Consider the following 18,536-nt stretch of genomic DNA (forward strand, 5'->3'; position numbering starts at 1 on the left):
CTCAGATTTCCAGAGCGTGGAGCAGAATGAATGAGAAGATCAGTCGGTTGATATAGGGCGCACTTGAACTTGATATGCCGAGGTCAACAAACGTGCGTCAAAAAGACATCACATATGATTCAGCCTTTCAGAACCTAAATAATATTCAGGGTCCTTCAGTATTCATTCCTGCTATTTGGATGATCTCATAGGACACATGGCAGGTAAATTAATTATTAATGTTTTTTTATTGAAATAGGGAGCTCTGTACCTTTTGCCCATAACTTTGGCACCCAAATGTTGATAAATTTTCAAAATTCTTTCACTGTCACAGCACCAGATCATGATGAATAATTCAGACTGACGACTGAGTCCAGTTTACCTAGAAATTTGATGTGTTGACCGATGGTTCGGAGGATTGTCCTCTTTGCTGAGCACCAGTTCTTAAACTTACACTATGCTGTGATAGGTGCTCACAATTTTGGTCAGTTGCTTTGCTTTCACCTTTCATAGCTTCCAGTTTCATGGATCTCACACAGCAGTTTTTCTAGTTTTTTTTTTTAAATCAGCAAGTATTTTATTTTATGCAGTTTATAACCTTTAATCAGATGAATAGATGAACATTTTATCTTGGGGTACAATATGGTTGTCTGCTGCTGTTGAGTGAAAACACTGATGGTAACCAATGTTTTAAATAAATAAAATAACCTTGTTGTGTCCAACAGTGAAAGAATTTTGAAAGTCGATAAACATTCGCAAAAAAAGTTCCATTCGCAAAGAGGTCCATTTTTTGACTCAGTGTGTACTCACAGTGTAAGTGGTGTACATAAGCTTACACACTTCAGTGAATTAAACTGGCACGATGCACATGACTGAGTTCTTGCTTGTTTGGAAATTATTAGTGATTTATTATTGAGCTGCATTTACAGCACTTAGCAGATGCTCTCGTCTGGAGTTACTCACAGGAGTCAGCCGTCCATGAACACAAATCTGCTGGAACCTTGTTAGAACAAACACATGGGTTACAACTGGTTCATACCTACAGTTCAGGTCAGCTTACTGGTTAAGGTACTGGACTAGTGATCACAAGGTTGCTGTTTCAAGCCACTGTTGGGCCCCTGAGCGAAGCCTTTAACCCTCAATTACTCAAAATGTATTCTGTCACAATTGTAAACTGCTTTGGATCGAAGCGCCTGCTAAATGCCGTAAATGGTCAAAGGTTTGTGGATGTCTTGGCTCTGTCTAAAATTAGATTGGTTGTAGGTTTTCCTGAAATAAAACACAATTGGCTGGGATACGGCACAGCTAACAATCCACGTCCTTTGGCAACTTACAATAGACATCAACAAAAATCTGTGATTTTAGTACTGTCCACATATTATTATCAATAAGGTCAGGATTTTAAATTTCTTGGTTTAATGCAGGTTTTGGGTCATTGCTCTGCTGGAACACCCATATATATCCAAGATTTACCCACCTAGATGATGATTTGAGATTGTACTTATGTACAGACTGCTGTCCCAGTAATGATGTCCAAATTGTGCAATGCAACCTGAGCTCGAGCTATAAGATGCCAGATTTAAAGTGGGCTTTTTTCCTTGCATTGCAGTTTTCAATCCTATGGTATGTAAAGCTCCCTTGACTGTGAACAGTGACACTTGTATTCCAGCTTCTAAATCAAGACAGATCTGCTCCTAAACCTAGGAAATGTGTCACTGTTTTATTTACCTCGTTCTTTATCATGAAACCTAAAATTGCTTAGAAATGACTTTAAGTGACTTGAAAATCTGTCATCTGCTTTTTAACCCCTGTGTTGTCTTGAAATTTGACTTTATCTTGAGTGACCCCAGACATCTACAAAGTTTATGATGAATGGTCTTTTATTTAATGCAAAACAGATCTGGGCTTTAAAATTTAATTTGGTTTTCTTATTTTAAAGATTGTAGTGAAGGCAGGTCATTTTGACCCTTAGGACAAGGGGAGTATACAGAATATTAAGACTACACAAGGGTTGAGCTCTGTACAGAGCTTGACTTTAGTAATACTTGTGACTTAGTGTACTGGGTAGTCAATTACTTTACTGATAGTAGTTAATTATAATCTCTAATGGTGGATTACGATCAAATTACGATCAAATGACATTTCTGATCAAATGTATGTAAACGTTTAACTTCAACTGTATATTTACATATAATCTTTTATAAAAAAGGTCAGAGCAGACTCTACCTACTCAGGAGACTGCGGTCATTTGGAGTGCGGGGGGCACTCCTGAGGACTTTCTTTGACACAGTGGTGGCATCAGCCATCTTTTATGGAGTGGTATGCTGGGGCAGGAGCATCTCTACGGCAGACAGGAAGAGACTAGACAAACTCATTAAGAGAGCCGGCTCTGTCCTGGGGAGCCCCTTAGACCCCCTCAGAGGATGTTAGCCAAGCTGGCATCCATGCTGGAGAATGACTCCCACCCCATGCATGAGACTCTGGCAGCACTGGGCAGCTCCTTCAGCGACAGGCTGCTTCACCCCACAAGTGTGAAGGAGCGATATCGCAGGTCCTTCCTTCCTGCTGCTGTTAGATTATACAACCAGCACTGCTCCAGAGTTTTTTTACTTTTCTTACTGATAATTGTCTATATTGTATACTGTTAATTTGTCTATTTTTTGTACTGTGTGCCCTGCTATCCCTTTGCCGCTGCAACACTGCGAATTCCCCCACTGTGGGACTAATAAAGGATTATCTTATCTTATCTTTATTCTTTATTATTTCCGAGTAGATCTGGAGCGTGAAGTTGGAACAGGAAGTAGAGAAGAACAAGATCCTGTCAGAGTCTCTGCAGAAGTTGGCGACTGAGCATCACCGCCTCAAACAGACACTTTCAACCGGAAGGAAATCTCCGGCTCCGAGCGCTCTCACCGAGGATGAATTCTACGATGCTCCTGCTGGTGAGTGATCGTCTCCAGTGATGAGGATTTCACTTCCTGTCCTAAAAACACAATCAGACGACGGACATCATCAGCATTTTTCTCTTCACTCATTATCTTTTATTTGTCTTTCTTTTTTATTTACTGATTTACATCACTGTTGCTGTATATTCTATTGATCGTTGGTCCAAGTAAATAAAATAAAGGATTGTTAGATTAAATCTTGTCTGTCCAAATTTTCATTCATTCATTCATTCATGTTCAGTTGTGATTGTTATCCTGGTTGGGTGTGTTCCGGAGTGTTTCAGGAACCATAATATATACACTGATTAGCTATTACATTAAAACCACCTCCTTGTTTCTACTCTCACTGTCCATTTTATCAGCTCCACTTACCATATAGAAGCACTTTGTAGTTCTACAATTACTGACCACCACAATTACTGACCACCACAATTACTGACCACCACAGAGCAGGTATTATTTAGGTGGTGGATCATTCTCAGCACTGCAGTGACACTGACATGGTGGTGGTGTGTTAGTGTGTGTTGTGCTAGTATGAGTGGATCAGACACAGCAGCGCTGCTGGAGATTTTAAACACCTCCCTGTAACTGCTGAACTGAAAATAGTCCACCAACCAAAATATCCAGCCAACACCGTGGGCAGCGTCCTGTGACCACCGATGAAGGTCTAGAAGATGACCGACTCAAACAGCAGCAATAGATGAGCGATCCTCTCTGACTTTACATCTACAAGGTGGACCAACTAGGTAGGAGTGTCTAACAGAGTGGACAGTGAGTTGACACGGTATTTAAAAACTACAGCAGCGCTGCTGTGTCTGATCCACTCATACCAGCACAACACACACTAACACACCACCACCATGTCAGTGTCACTGCAGTGCTGAGAATGATCCACCACCTGAATAATACCTGCTCTGTAGTGGTTCTGTGGGGGTCCTGAACATTGAAGAACAGGGTGAAAGCAGGTTTAAAAAGTATGTAGAGAAACATATGGACTACAGTCAGTAATTGTAGAACTACAAAGTGCTTCTATATGGTAAGTGGAGCTGATAAAATGGACAGTGAGTATAGAAACAAGGAGGTGGTTTTAATGTTATGGCTGATCAGTGTATAAAATGCCAGAAAAAGTGGTACCACAGGGAACTGTAGTGGCCGGTGGTGCTGGTGGTGGCTCCATAATGGTACATAATGGTACGTGGTTTGTTTAGCTGGCATTCCATGGAACATGTCTCTTGACAGGTCAATGTTATGTGTGCCAGATTACCCCCTTTCAGGTCCTGCATTCATTCTGATGGGTTTGGCCTCTTCCAACTCCTGCTTGTGTTTAAATAACCTGAGGTCGAGCTTTAAGATGCCAGATTTAACACATGGTAGCCTTTAATCCCATGGCTATGTAAAACTCACTTGACTGTGAACAGTGACGCATGTATTCCAGGAACTTTAAATCAAGACAGATGTGCTTCTAAACTTTGAAAATAGGCCTCTGTTTTATTTACTTTGTACCTGATGATCCTCCTTTCTGACGAGCTACACCCGTTCATGTCCTGCATTCATTCTGATGGGTTTGGCCTCTTCCAACTAGATGATGCACCACCACACACGTCAAATTATGGTTAAAGGAACACTCATCTGAGTTTGGGGTTTTGCTGTTTTCACCCTAGTCGCCAGATCTCTACGTTATCGAACACTGGGATGCCAACTTATGAGTGAGGTGTTTAAAAACGTCAGCAGCGCTGCTGTGTCTGATCCACTCATACCAGCACAACACACACTAACACACCACCACCATGTCAGTGTCACTGCAGTGACTGCAGTGTGGAACACAGAAATCCTTTACCTCGGAATATAGCAGAATTATGAACCGTTCTGCAGGAAGTACGGTGTTCATTACCCCATATATCTGCAGTCCTACGCTCTCATGGGGGACCTACATGGTGTACTGGACAAATAGGAATCTAAAATATGAAAACGTCTTTGTTCTTGACACACTCTTGTGTTTCTACAAACCTCATTTCCAAAAAAAGTGTGATCATTTTTTACCTTACTTGAGCATTCAGTTAACACACAAAAGGACACCTGTAACTACCTGTCCTGTCATGAAAAGAACCGAACTTTTAGGTGTTATGGTATTAGGTATTAGAGTATTTCTCCACTTTGCACAGCTTATGCCAAATTCACACTACACGACTTTCCAAGTCGTCAGGTCGCTGTACAGTTCACACTACACGACTGGATCTCTTGTAATCGGGAGTCTTTCAAGTCGGTGTGGCTTTCACACTACACGACTGATCTGTGATAGGGGGTTTCACACTACACCATCTATCACCAACTGGAATCGCAGGCGAGCTTCTCTGGTCTCCCAAACTACATTTTGTCACGAAAACAAACACGAGAAGTTTAATGATACCACGTCCAAAAATGCACATCAACAAGTAGCGAGCCATCAAAGTTTGTGCGCTGATGTGCAGCTTAAAAACACGGAGGAAAAAATAAATGAATCTGAGTGGATTTGGCAACACGAACAGCAGAAATTGTTCTGTAGTGAGTTGGAGGTTAATAAATATTGTTTGCAATGCAGCGTTGGTGTTTTGTAGAGAACAATAAGGTCAGAAATACTGTAAAACTTGTGTGTGTGTGCCGATGTATTCTGATATAAACTATATTACGCCCCTGTACCACCTTTTTACACTCCTCCCCTGCGTTTCCCCTCACACCGTATCTTGCGTTCTCATTGGTTGTTCGACATAGCACTCATTGCCAGTTGGCCAACTAACTCATATCCAGATATCTAGCAAGCTAGATACACCGTGTAGTGTGAACTAGGCATTAGGAGCTTAGCATGCAGTTCTGCATATTGTTTTGGCTTCTTCTCTCTGAAACTTTCTCATGTAGTTTCAAGTAATAGCCATTTCACACACACACACACACACACACACACACACACTTTTCTTGTGTTTGCTTTCTTTCAAGAAACTAAGGCATTCATACTTTGATTTGATTTCTAGTAGAAGGTCCTGGGTTCGATCCCCTGGTGGGGTGGTCCGGGTCCTTTCTATGTGGAGTTTGCATGTTCTCCCTGTGTATGTGTGGGTTTCCTCCAGGGCTCCGTTTTCTTCCACAGTCCAAAGACGTGCAAATGAGGTGAATTGGAGACACTAAATTGTCCATGACTGTGTTCAATATAACCTTGAATATACAGTATATAACTGATGAATCTTGTGTGATGGGTAACTACCGTTCCTGTCATGAATGTAACCAAAGTGTAAAACATGACGTTAAAATCCTAATAAAATAAATCAAGAAACTAAGGAATTCATGCTTGATGTTCTGTCTGGATGCAATGATTCTCCTCCTGTTCTTTATATGAACTTAAGGGACAGGAACATGTCATGACTTTGAGTAAATCCTAAAAAAATGCATACATTAAAATTCTACATTAAAAATTGTAATAAATAAAAAGAAAGAGTCCCAACTTTTGTAGAAATAAGGTTTGTTCTTTCTTTAATACTTCAAATACAATATGACCAAGCAGTACAGTGGTGCACCATAAGTAGCCAGCTATATTAGTAATAGTGTCCATTTTAATAAAGATTTTGCACTGAAGTAAATGCACATCTCTTCCACATAAATTAAATAAATTTGAATTGTAAAATCAGTCCCTTCCAGGTGGATTGTTCTGCATATTGCAGATTTGTATTTATTTTTTTAACTGTGTAAGCTGGTGAGGTAGAAGAGCAGCCGTGTTGTTGGAACGTGATCTCCCCAGGTGAGGTTTCTCAGGTGTACTGGAACAGTAATGGAAGGGGGGGGGGGGGGCGCTGTGTGTTACCTGTCAGGGTGTGTACACCATTCAGACATGATTGCAGCGCAGCATTGTTATTGACCTGGCTCTGCATGTGTGTGTGTGTGTGTGTGTGTGTGTGCGTGCATGCGTGTGTGTGGGTGTGTATGTGTACATCTTCTGCATCTCGTTCAGATTGAGCCCAGGACAGCAGTGTGAGAGGACGGTGTGTGTGTGTGTGAGAGAGAGGAAGCTTCCAGTGGCGAATCTCCAGTCCAGAAACCTCTCGGCTCGGCCAGCATGTCTGGGGAGGAGAACCATGGAGACAAGATCCACCAGAACGGAGTCAGGAAACAGAGGTGAGACGCTAAAGCCCCCAGGATCACACTTGTTGGTGTTCACTTTTGGTTTGTGCATAACAGAGAGGGGAGGTTACTGTTCAATAATAGCCGACTTTATTGCTTTATTAATAAGACATGAAGTAAATATCTTCTTCATGTTTTAATATTTAGCCTTTTTATATCTCAAACAGCTTTGAAAGAATCTAAAATAAAAAATAACAATGCTGAAATTGAATAAAGCTGTAACTAGGGTTTCTCTAGTTTCTCTAATCTACTCTGGAAATTACATAGAAATTGTATTTACTTTGAAATGTACACAGACGCTCAGTGCTTTCAGCCTGGCCGGGCTTCTACACATATATTATTGGCTTTGGAAAAGCTAAAGGTGTGAAAATAAATGGGTCTAGAGTATTACTACCTTTTATCCAGTTTTTTTTTTTTCCTGACCATTTGGACACTTATTGGACACAATAGGTTACACTTATATAGCGCCTTTTACAAAACCCAAGGTCTCTTTACATACAAAAGTAACAATCACACAGAAATAGCAGAAGATGAAGTGAGAAAGTGCTGAGAAAAAAGGTGAGTCTGTAGGAGAGCTTTAAATTCAGAGAGAGAAGAAGTGGAACGTAGAGAGGAAGTTCCAGAGCAAAGGGGCAGCAACACTAATAGATCGACCGCCCATAGTACTCAGCCTGAACCTGGGAACAACCAGGAGCCCAGCATCTGACGACCTTAAATTCCGGGATGAAGTGTAGCACTTGAGAAGGTCCGACAATCAAACAGGACCGAGACCATGAAGTGACTTTAACCAAGCTCAAGGACGCTTTACAGAGAAAGTTCTACACAGGCAAATAAAGTAGAAACAAAAGAAGCATATGTATATGTGTACACACATACACATACATACACATACACAGAGGGACTATGAAAAATGTTCAGAAAAGAGATGAGTTTTAAGAAGAGATTTGAAATGAGGGAGGGAAGAAGAAGAGCGAAGAGTAGGAGGAAGAGAATTCCAGAGGTAAGGGGAAGCACAGCTGAAAGACCGGCCACCCATAGTGGAAAGCCTGAATCTGGGCACTGCCAGGAGATTGGAGCCAGAGGACCTAAGACGGCACGAGGGGGTGGGGTGTTTAAGTAGATCGGATAGATAGACCGGAGCCAAGCCATGAAGAGATTAAAAGTATGTGTTGTTCTCTTGGGTAAATGTTGGTAAATGCTGGTTAACAGTCCGTGTGCTGTCGGGTCTGTTGAATATGTTATATGTTACATGTCATACATGTGTAATTATCTGTACTATTATGTGTATTGTGTGTACTACTATGTGGACTATTACGTGTATTATTATGTGTATCACCAAAGCAAATTCCTCGTATGTGTAGCATACCTGGTGAAATAAAGTGATTCTGATTCTGATTCTGAAAAGTAAGTACCAATATTTTATATTGAATCCGTTTGGAGATGGGTAGCCAGTGTAGTTTTGCCAGGACAGGAGTAATATGGTCATATTTTTTTGAAAGGATCAGAACTCGAGCAGCAGCGTATTGGACGCATTGAAGGGGGCGGAGGGCTTTGGCAGGTGGTCCATAAAGGAGTGAATGTGTCCGCCCTGTGTGTGTGTCCGCCCTGTGATGGACTGGCAACCTGTCCTGGGTGTTTCCTGCCTTTCGCCCAATGAATCAGACCCTGACCAGGATACCAGGATACCACCAGGATGGTGGTAAACAGACAATGAGTGAATGAACAGAACCTTTTTGGATGCTGAACTGAACCAGGAATATTATTTGTCTGAACAAATCTCCACCTCATGCACCTCATCTATACAGACCGAGTCCTGGTGCAGCTTCATGCTTTTTGCATGAGGCAGAAATGGCAGTAGTTGGAAGCTGATCATTAGCCTAGGTGTCGGGTAACTGTTTCCAAAGCACAAGATCTTCTGAGTGATTCCGGGCCTCCTATTAACCCAGCACTGCATTCAGTCTGAATTTACTCACAGAGCTGTGGGAGGTCCGACAACAACGGTTTTAATTACCTTGTTGAAAACTGCTCTTCGATGGCAGTAGTCACAGAATTGCAGAAGGTAGATTGGCTGAACTAAGTTACCCCTAGATGTGGTGAAGTGTGGCTTACTGACTGTGGGATACTGTGTGATGAGCTATGGTATAACCATCTTGAAATGCTGAATTGATATGAAATTGCAGTCACAGGTAGCGCTGAATTAACTTCACAGGACTTGATTGTACTACAGTAAAACCTCGATTTATAGGACTAAAGAGGGGAGCACTGGTGTGATTGTCCAAAACAGTAAGGCTTTTTTCCAGGAAGTTTGAAAATATACGCAAACACACAAAAGTGCTAAACATGCACATATGATAAATAGTAAATAGATGAACAATGTAAATAGATGTGACAATATGTAAACACAGCATATTTACACATATTCATTTCATTTTCCTTGTGTGGTGGTGGAGATGATTTTGTTTTGTGATGGTATAGTGGAGAGTTTCTATTATTCTGAGTCTAAAGCTCTGCTGGTGGCTACTGGAGCAGCTCTGGTGCAGAACTAAGTACTAGAACTCACAAAAATGAAGCATAAAACACAGAGAAAAAGGCGAGAACAAAGCGAGTCTTCCGACAAAATAAAGCCTCTCACTCATGTAAACAGAGAGACGTGCGCCGGCTAGCGGACAGTTACTGAACTACTGGTCTTGGTTTGCTTCTCGCAGGAATTTTAAACAATCGGACAAGACATTCGGTTTTCCAGATTTTGTCTGTTAAATCCAAGATCCGTTAAATGGAGGTCCGTTAAATTGAGGTTTCTCTGCCTTTTGCAGAGAAATTAAACTTGTTTGGCTCACGTAGGCTGCACTGTGCAGCAAAACAAAGAGGTGAATGATGTAAACAAAGGGGTAAGCGTTAGAACGCATTCACATGAAAAGTGGCAACTTTGAGCATCTCAGCAAGAGCAAAAATCAAGGCGGCAAAAGTGTGCAGTGTGCGCATAAAGAAAGTTGGTATTTTAATTTTAACTGTTTTAAAAGTGTTTTTATATTATATTTCTGTTATTTTCAGTGTATAAGTGTCAAAAACAACCCCATTATTTTACATTAGCCTAAAATATATGCAGTTCCACAGGACCATGGAACGCATTAACAGGTTTCCCAAACATCCTTATGGGAAAAAATACCTTAAAACTCAACGTCTTTTAAACTGGACACCACTCCCAGAACCAACTGACGTTGAGTTTCAAGGTACCATTGTAGTACAGAACTTTTTAATGTTAAACTGTTGTATTTTTAATAGCTGGATAACTTTAACTTTAGCATCACATCATCCTTTAATTCTGTGATTACTGAGCCAAGATCCCCCTTATCTAAATGTTTTTTTATTTTAATAGAGGTTGGACAAACCTGTAGGTATTTTTATGCCATATGACACTAGACGGTTTGACCTCATTGCACACATTTCATGCTTCAAAATGTTACTTATAATACATAAATGTTTATACACGAATATTGTAAAGACCTGGATTTTAAAAAGCATTTTTAACGAAAAGGTTTTTGGATAGGGGTGGCCCAGTGGGTAGCACTTTTGCCTCACAGTAAGAAGGTCCTTGGTTTGGTTCCCAGGTGGAGCTGTCTTGGTCCCTTCTGTGTGAAGTTTGCATGTTCTCCTGTACCTGCGTGGGTTTTCTCCAGGTGCTTCGGTTTCCTTTCATGGTCCAAAGACCTGCAGTCAGGTTAACTGGAGGTACTAAAGTACCCCTATGTATGAGTGATTGTTTGTGTGTGCATGTTTGCCCTGTGATGGACTGGCGACCTGTCCAAAGTGTTTCTCACTTTCGCCCAGTGGGTCGTACCTATCGCGAACCCGAATGGGATGAAGCAGTGAAAAAACAGACAAGGATGAATGAGGGTTTTGGCTGTCTGCTTTGCACAGATGCTTTTACTATTATTTTAAATCTATATGATATAATTTCACTAATTATGCTAACTGATGTACTTATATACTTATTAAACACTTATTAGCAGATTTAGTTCTTATTAATTGTGCTCTTTTCTTATGACAAACATCTGTACTGATGCAGCATCACAAGCCAGCGATGAAGCCACAAACAGAAATTAAACAGAAGGGAGGATTATGTTCATAATGGGAAAACCATTATGAATCTTAATACAATTTCTTTGCTTGTCATGCTGCAGGACGTCTCTTCCTGCGCCCATGTTCTCCAGGAATGACGTCAGCATTTGGAGCATCCTTAAAAAATGTATTGGAATGGTGAGTAAAGTTCTATTTATCTCTGTAACATGTTTTTTCATGCATTTATCCCCAGTTGTCCTCCCAATTGCGTGTAGTGACTAAATTAAATTAAACTTTATTTTTTATGTTTGTTTAACACTGAATTTAGTAACACACACACTTAACTGCTCAGAATGTGTTTCGGCCGATCTTAGGCACCTTTTGATTTCTACAAGGTTTCTAGGTGGAAGATGGTTGTATATAAGTAACAGGACTGAAAGTAACAGGCAGAGGTGGAAAGAGTACTAAAATATTGTACTCAAGTAAAAGTACTATTACTTTAATGAATTTTTACTTAAGTACGAGTAAAATTACTAGTCTAAAAACCTACTCAAGTAAAAAGTAAAAAGTAACTCATTTAAAATGTACTCAGAGTAAACGTTACTTAGTTACTTTTTTAACAGCGGGGGGGGGGGGGGGGGGGGGGTATCTTCTGTGTAATGCAAACAGGACAAGTGGATCAAATAACAAAACATCAAACTCCAAACATGTTAAACTTTAAAAATCACCCTTCCCTCCTTACTCTATACCTAGATTACAGCTCCTTTATTTTAGCACCAGTTTATTTTCCGCAGAATTCACTGCAGCAGTTTCCCAGACACTATTTTTTTTTAGCAATTGTTTTTTACTCAGTAACGGATGTTATTTAAAATGTAGCGAATTACAATTCTTAATACAAAACATATTTAAGTAAAAGTAAAATTACTGGTTGTAAAATCTTCTTTAAAAAGTACAAGTACACAAAAACACTACTCAGTTACAGTAACGAGAGTAAATGTAATTCATTACTTTCCACCTCTGGTAACAGGATTGAGTTTTTAACCTAGAATTAGTAAATAAATGAAATATAGCAGCATGGAGAACATGCTAAAAGCACCAGCACACTGGGTACAGTCTAGTGATTTATCAAAAACCTTTTATTATCAATATAAATAACAACTAAAAAAAATGTAGGTTACAGTGTAGTAGGGAAGAGGCCTGAGGTTTGAACTCGCAAGTTTGACAGGTCTTTTACCGCTGCGGCACCTGAGCGCCGTGTTACTAACATTTTTACAAGATGAGAAGAAACTGGGTGGAACCCAATCATGCCAAACTACGCACAGACACAAACCACAGTCAAGAACCTAATCCAGGGCGCTCGGATGGTGCAGCGGTAAAAACTCGCTAGCACACCAGAGCTGACATGTCGAACTTGTCAATTTTAATCCCAGTTCTGCTACAAGCAGGCAGAGCACGGGGAGTTCACGGGGAGGGTGCCGGAGGGAATTCCTCATAACTGATGTGATTACGACGTCTCCTGGCTGATCAATGGTGCCTGCACAGAGACGGGGAATAATGAGGATAAGGGTGTGTCTCTGTACACAAAGCTGATGCACGTATGAACTCACCTCATGCAGGTGAAAGAATACAGTTGGCTATTGCACACATGTCAGAGGGGGCATGTGTTGGTCACGGTCAAGTTATATTACATGTTATATTACATTCTTAGCATGTCAGATTGGGAATTGGAAATGACTAGATTGGGAGATCAAGGGAGAACAATCCAGGGGGGAAAAAGATACAGTAATGCACTTTTTTATATAGAACTAAAGAAATACAGGTGCGAAATGGTACCACCCCAACAACCAAAAAGGTAAATTTTTGGGGTTTCAGCATAGTTTGGGGGGCGGCACGGTGGCTCGGTGGGTAGCACTCTCGCCTCACGGCAAGAAGGTCCTGTATTCGATTCCCAGGTGGAGCGATCCAGGTCTCTTCTGTCCTGTCCTCCGGGAGCTCCGGTTTCCTCCCACAGTCCAAAGACGTGTAAGTGAGGTGAATTGGAGACACTAAATTATCCATGAGTGTGTTTGATATTAAAAACTTGAACTGATGAATCTTGTGTAACTAGTACAGTAATTACTTGTCCTGTCATGAATGTAACCAAAGTGTGTAAAACTTGACGTTAAATCCTAATAAATAATAATAATAATAATAATAATCAGCAAAGTTTTATTGCTAAACACTCTGCATCTGTATAATTTCTACACGGTTCCAAAAGACCTGGTTACCTTCTCTTTTTAGAAACACTTTTACCTGTCAGTGAGGTTAAAAGCTCCATGCTCCCAGCATTCATCTCATTTAAGCATAATGAGATGCCATGAGTTGTGAAAATACAGACTGCACAGCACTGAACCAGTGAATAAGAACAGTGCAGTCCAGACAGTAACAGTATACATATGAGGATTGTTTATTAGTAGGATTTTAATACAAAGCTTTTACCCGACTCCTCTGTATTGATTCAGATTTTAATCAAAGCTGGTTTAGTTTTTACTTACACAATATTACTACAGTAAAATATTGGATCAGTAATGTGTACCGCTCCTTCACTTAATAAACACAGCCAACAGTGCACATTACATTGTACAGTAAACAAATCTCTGAATAATATTCCCCAAAGTCATTATTAGCTCTGTAGAGGTCCTCGGTGTGTAACTACATCTGCTTAATCCTATTCTATATGTGTGTACGGAGTGTAATCTGCTCTATAAACCTGGCTTTAGGAGGGAAGAGTGAGTGAGGTACAGAGGGACTAAAGCTGGGTTTAAGATCAGTGCTGACAAATGTTAGCTAAAGCTGAAGCGCACTGAAAGCCAGATGAAATCTTTATCATTATTATTATTGTTGTTGTTCTTATTATTATTATTTTGATTGTTATTATTATTATTATTATTATTATTCTTGTTGTTGATCCAGGGTTTGAATCTCTATTGGTGTTCTATTGGTGAAGGGCATTCACTGTTTGGTCCCAAATGTACGTCGCTTTGGATCAAGGCCATAATCACAATATACACTATATTGCCAAAAGTATTCGCTCATCTGCCTTCACACGTATATGAACTTGAGTGACTCCCATTCTTAATCCATAGGGTTTAATATGATGTCGGCCACCCTTTGCAGCTATAACAGCTTCAACTCTTCTGGGAAGGCTCTCCACAAGGTTTAGGAGTGTGTTTATGGGAATTTTTAACCATTCTTCCAGAAACGCATTTGTGAGGTCATACACTGATGTTGGATGAGAAGGCCTGGCTCACAGTCTAATTCATCCCAAAGGTGTTCTATCGGGTTGAGGTCAGGACTCTGTGCAGGCCAGTCAAGTTCTTCCACACCAAACTCACTCATCCACGTCTTTATGGACCTTGTGCTTTGTGCACCGGTGCGCAGTCATGTTGGAACAGGAAGGGGCCATCCCCAAACTGTTCTCACAAAGTTGGGAGCATGAAATTGTCCAAAATCTCTTGGTACGCTGAAGCATTAAGAGTTCCTTTCACTGGAACTAAGGGGCCGAGCCCAACTCCTGAAACACAACCCCACACCATAATCCCCCCTCCACCAAACTCTACACTCGGCACGATGCAGTCAGACGAGTACCGTTTTCCTGGCAACCGCCAAACCCAGACTCGTCCATCGGCTCGCCAGACGGAGAAGCGTGATTCGTCACTCCAGAGAACACGTCTCCACTGCTCTAGAGTCCAGTGGCGGCGTGCTTTACTCCACTGCATCTGACGCTTTGCGTTGTGCTTGGTGATGTAAGGCTTGGATGCAGCTGCTCGGCCATGGAAACCCATTCCATGAAGCTCTACACACTGTTCTAGAGCTAATCTGAAGGCCACATGAAGTTTGGAGGTCTGTAGCGATCGACTCTGCAGAAAGTTGGCGACCTCCGCTGACCCCCCTCTGTCAATTTACGTGGTACCACTTCGTGGCTGAGTTGCTGTCGCTCCCAATCGCTTCCACTTTGTTATAATAGCACTGACAGTCGACTGTGGAATATTTAGTAGTGAGGAAATTTCACGACTGGACTTGTTGCACAGGTGGCATCACGGTACCACGCTGAAATTTACTGAGCTCCTGAGAGCGACCCATTCTTTCACTAATGTTTGTAGTAGCAGTCTGCATGTTGAGGTGCTTGGTTTTATACACCTGTGGCCATGGAAGTGATTGGAACACCTGAATTCAATGATTTGGATGGGTGAGTGAATACTTTTGGCAATATAGTGTATATTAAGGGGGACATGTCCAAAATACCCCACCCCCAACATATAATAATGTAAAATTATAAACATATTTCACTCACTAGCTTTGTGTATTGTTATGATCTGTCGGTGATCCAGTCAAGTTACATTAGCCCACTGCTGCTGAGATCTGGGCATCCAGGGTTCGAATCTCAGCAGTGCTATTGGCTGGACGAGCATCTGCATGGACATGATTTTACTGCTTCCAAAATGTTGACTTGCTGCCTAATATATCCCACCCACTAACAGGTAACATGATAAAGAGATCAGTGTTGATTACTTCACCTGTCAGTGGTCATAATGTTATGCCTAGTCTTGTATATATATATATATATACCTTTTTCAAACAGCATAATTTATGGGTTTAGTGTCAGTACTAATGTAGCGGATATGGATTTAGTGTCAGTAATTTCTGGGTCTAGTGTCAGTCATTTCTGGGTTTAGTGTCAGTACTGATGTATCAGATCTGGGATTAGTGTCAGTACTGATGTATCAGATCTGGATTTAGCTTCAGTACTGATATATCAGATCTGGATTTAGTGTCAGTACTGATGTATCAGATCTGGGATTAGTGTCAGTACTGATGTATCAGATCTGGATTTAGCTTCAGTACTGATATATCAGATCTGGATTTAGTGTCAGTACTGATGTATCAGATCTGGGATTAGTGTCAGTACTGATGTATCAGATCTGAGATTAGTGTCAGTACTGATGTATCAGATCTGGATTTAGTGTCAGTACTGATGTATCAGATCTGGGTTTAGCCTCAGTACTGATGTATCAGTTCTGGGTTTAGTGTCAGTACTGATGTATCAGATCTGGGTTTAGTGTCAGTACTGATGTATCAGATCTGGGTTTAGTGTCAGTACTGATGTATCAGATCTGGATTTAGTGTCAGTAATTTCTGGGTTTAGCCTCAGTACTGATGTATCAGATCTGGATTTAGTGTCAGTAATTTCTGGGTTTAGCCTCAGTACTGATGTATCAGATCTTGGATTAGTGTCAGTACTGATGTATCAGATCTGGGTTTAGTGTCAGTACTGATGTACCAGATCTGGGATTATTGTCAGTACTGATGTATCAGATCTGGGATTAGTGTCAGTACTGATGTATCAGATCTGGGTTTAGCCTCAGTACTGATGTATCAGATCTGGATTTAGTGTCAGTAATTTCTGGGTTTAGCCTCAGTACTGATGTATCAGATCTGGGATTAGTGTCAATAATTTATGGGTTTAGCCTCAGTACTGATGTATCAGATTTTGGATTAGTGTCAGTACTGATGTATCAGATCTGGGTTTAGTGTCAGTACTGATGTATCAGATCTGGGATTATTGTCAGTACTGATGTATCAGATCTGGGATTAGTGTCAGTACTGATGTATCAGATCTGGGTTTAGCCTCAGTACTGATGTATCGGATCTGGATTTAGTGTCAGTAATTACTGGGTTTAGTGTCAGTACTGATGTATCAGATCTGGGATTAGTGTCAGTAATTACTGGGTTTAGCCTCAGTACTGATGTATCAGATCTGGGTTTGGTGTCAGTACTGATGTATCAGATCTGGGTTTAGTGTCAGTACTGATGTATCAGATCTGGGTTTAGTGTCAGTACTGATGTATCAGATCTGGATTTAGTGTCAGTAATTTCTGGGTTTAGCCTCAGTACTGATGTATCAGATCTGGATTTAGTGTCAGTAATTTCTGGGTTTAGCCTCAGTACTGATGTATCAGATCTTGGATTAGTGTCAGTACTGATGTATCAGATCTGGGTTTAGTGTCAGTACTGATGTATCAGATCTGGGATTATTGTCAGTACTGATGTATCAGATCTGGGATTAGTGTCAGTACTGATGTATCAGATCTGGGTTTAGCCTCAGTACTGATGTATCAGATCTGGATTTAGTGTCAGTAATTTCTGGGTTTAGCCTCAGTACTGATGTATCAGATCTGGGATTAGTGTCAATAATTTATGGGTTTAGCCTCAGTACTGATGTATCAGATTTTGGATTAGTGTCAGTACTGATGTATCAGATCTGGGTTTAGTGTCAGTACTGATGTATCAGATCTGGGATTATTGTCAGTACTGATGTATCAGATCTGGGATTAGTGTCAGTACTGATGTATCAGATCTGGGTTTAGCCTCAGTACTGATGTATCGGATCTGGATTTAGTGTCAGTAATTACTGGGTTTAGCCTCAGTACTGATGTATCGGATCTAGATTTAGTGTCAGTAATTACTGGGTTTAGTGTCAGTACTGATGTATCAGATCTGGGATTAGTGTCAGTAATTACTGGGTTTAGCCTCAGTACTGATGTATCAGATCTGGGTTTGGTGTCAGTACTGATGTATCAGATCTGGGTTTAGTGTCAGTACTGATGTATCAGATCTGGGTTTAGCCTCAGTACTGATGTATCAGATCTGGATTTAGTGTCAGTAATTACTGAGTTTAGCCTCAGTACTGATGTATCGGATCTGGAATTAGTGTCAGTACTGATGTATCAGATCTGGGATTAGTGTCAGTACTGATGTATCAGATCTGGGTTTAGCCTCAGTACTGATGTATCGGATCTGGATTTAGTGTCAGTAATTACTGGGTTTAGCCTCAGTACTGATGTATCGGATCTAGATTTAGTGTCAGTAATTACTGGGTTTAGTGTCAGTACTGATGTATCAGATCTGGGATTAGTGTCAGTAATTACTGGGTTTAGCCTCAGTACTGATGTATCAGATCTGGGTTTGGTGTCAGTACTGATGTATCAGATCTGGGTTTAGTGTCAGTACTGATGTATCAGATCTGGGTTTAGCCTCAGTACTGATGTATCAGATCTGGATTTAGTGTCAGTAATTACTGAGTTTAGCCTCAGTACTGATGTATCGGATCTGGATTTAGTGTCAGTAATTACTGGGTTTAGCCTCAGTACTGATGTATCGGATCTAGATTTAGTGTCAGTAATTACTGGGTTTAGTGTCAGTACTGATGTATCAGATCTGGAATTAGTGTCAGTACTGATGTATCAGATCTGGGTTTAGCCTCAGTACTGATGTATCGGATCTGAATTTAGTGTCAGTAATTACTGGGTTTAGTGTCAGTACTGATGTATCGGATCTGGATTTAGTGTCAGTACTGATGTATCAGAT

General features: G+C 40.8%; 1 protein-coding gene across 1 annotated transcript in view; it reads left to right on the top strand.

Annotated features, from left to right (window-relative positions):
* The window catches only part of LOC134311968 (oxysterol-binding protein-related protein 2), a 73,029-nt gene that overhangs the window by 38,847 nt on the left and 15,646 nt on the right, over positions 1-18,536 (top strand). Inside the window, exons 15-17 of the mRNA XM_062993620.1 lie at positions 2,753-2,921; positions 6,953-7,064; positions 11,252-11,327. Of these exons, the coding sequence (XP_062849690.1) occupies positions 2,753-2,921; positions 6,953-7,064; positions 11,252-11,327 (357 nt within the window). The remainder of the gene's footprint in view (positions 1-2,752; positions 2,922-6,952; positions 7,065-11,251; positions 11,328-18,536) is intronic.

Source organism: Trichomycterus rosablanca, chromosome 4, assembly GCF_030014385.1.
Source record: "Trichomycterus rosablanca isolate fTriRos1 chromosome 4, fTriRos1.hap1, whole genome shotgun sequence".
Classification (NCBI taxonomy): domain Eukaryota; kingdom Metazoa; phylum Chordata; class Actinopteri; order Siluriformes; family Trichomycteridae; genus Trichomycterus; species Trichomycterus rosablanca.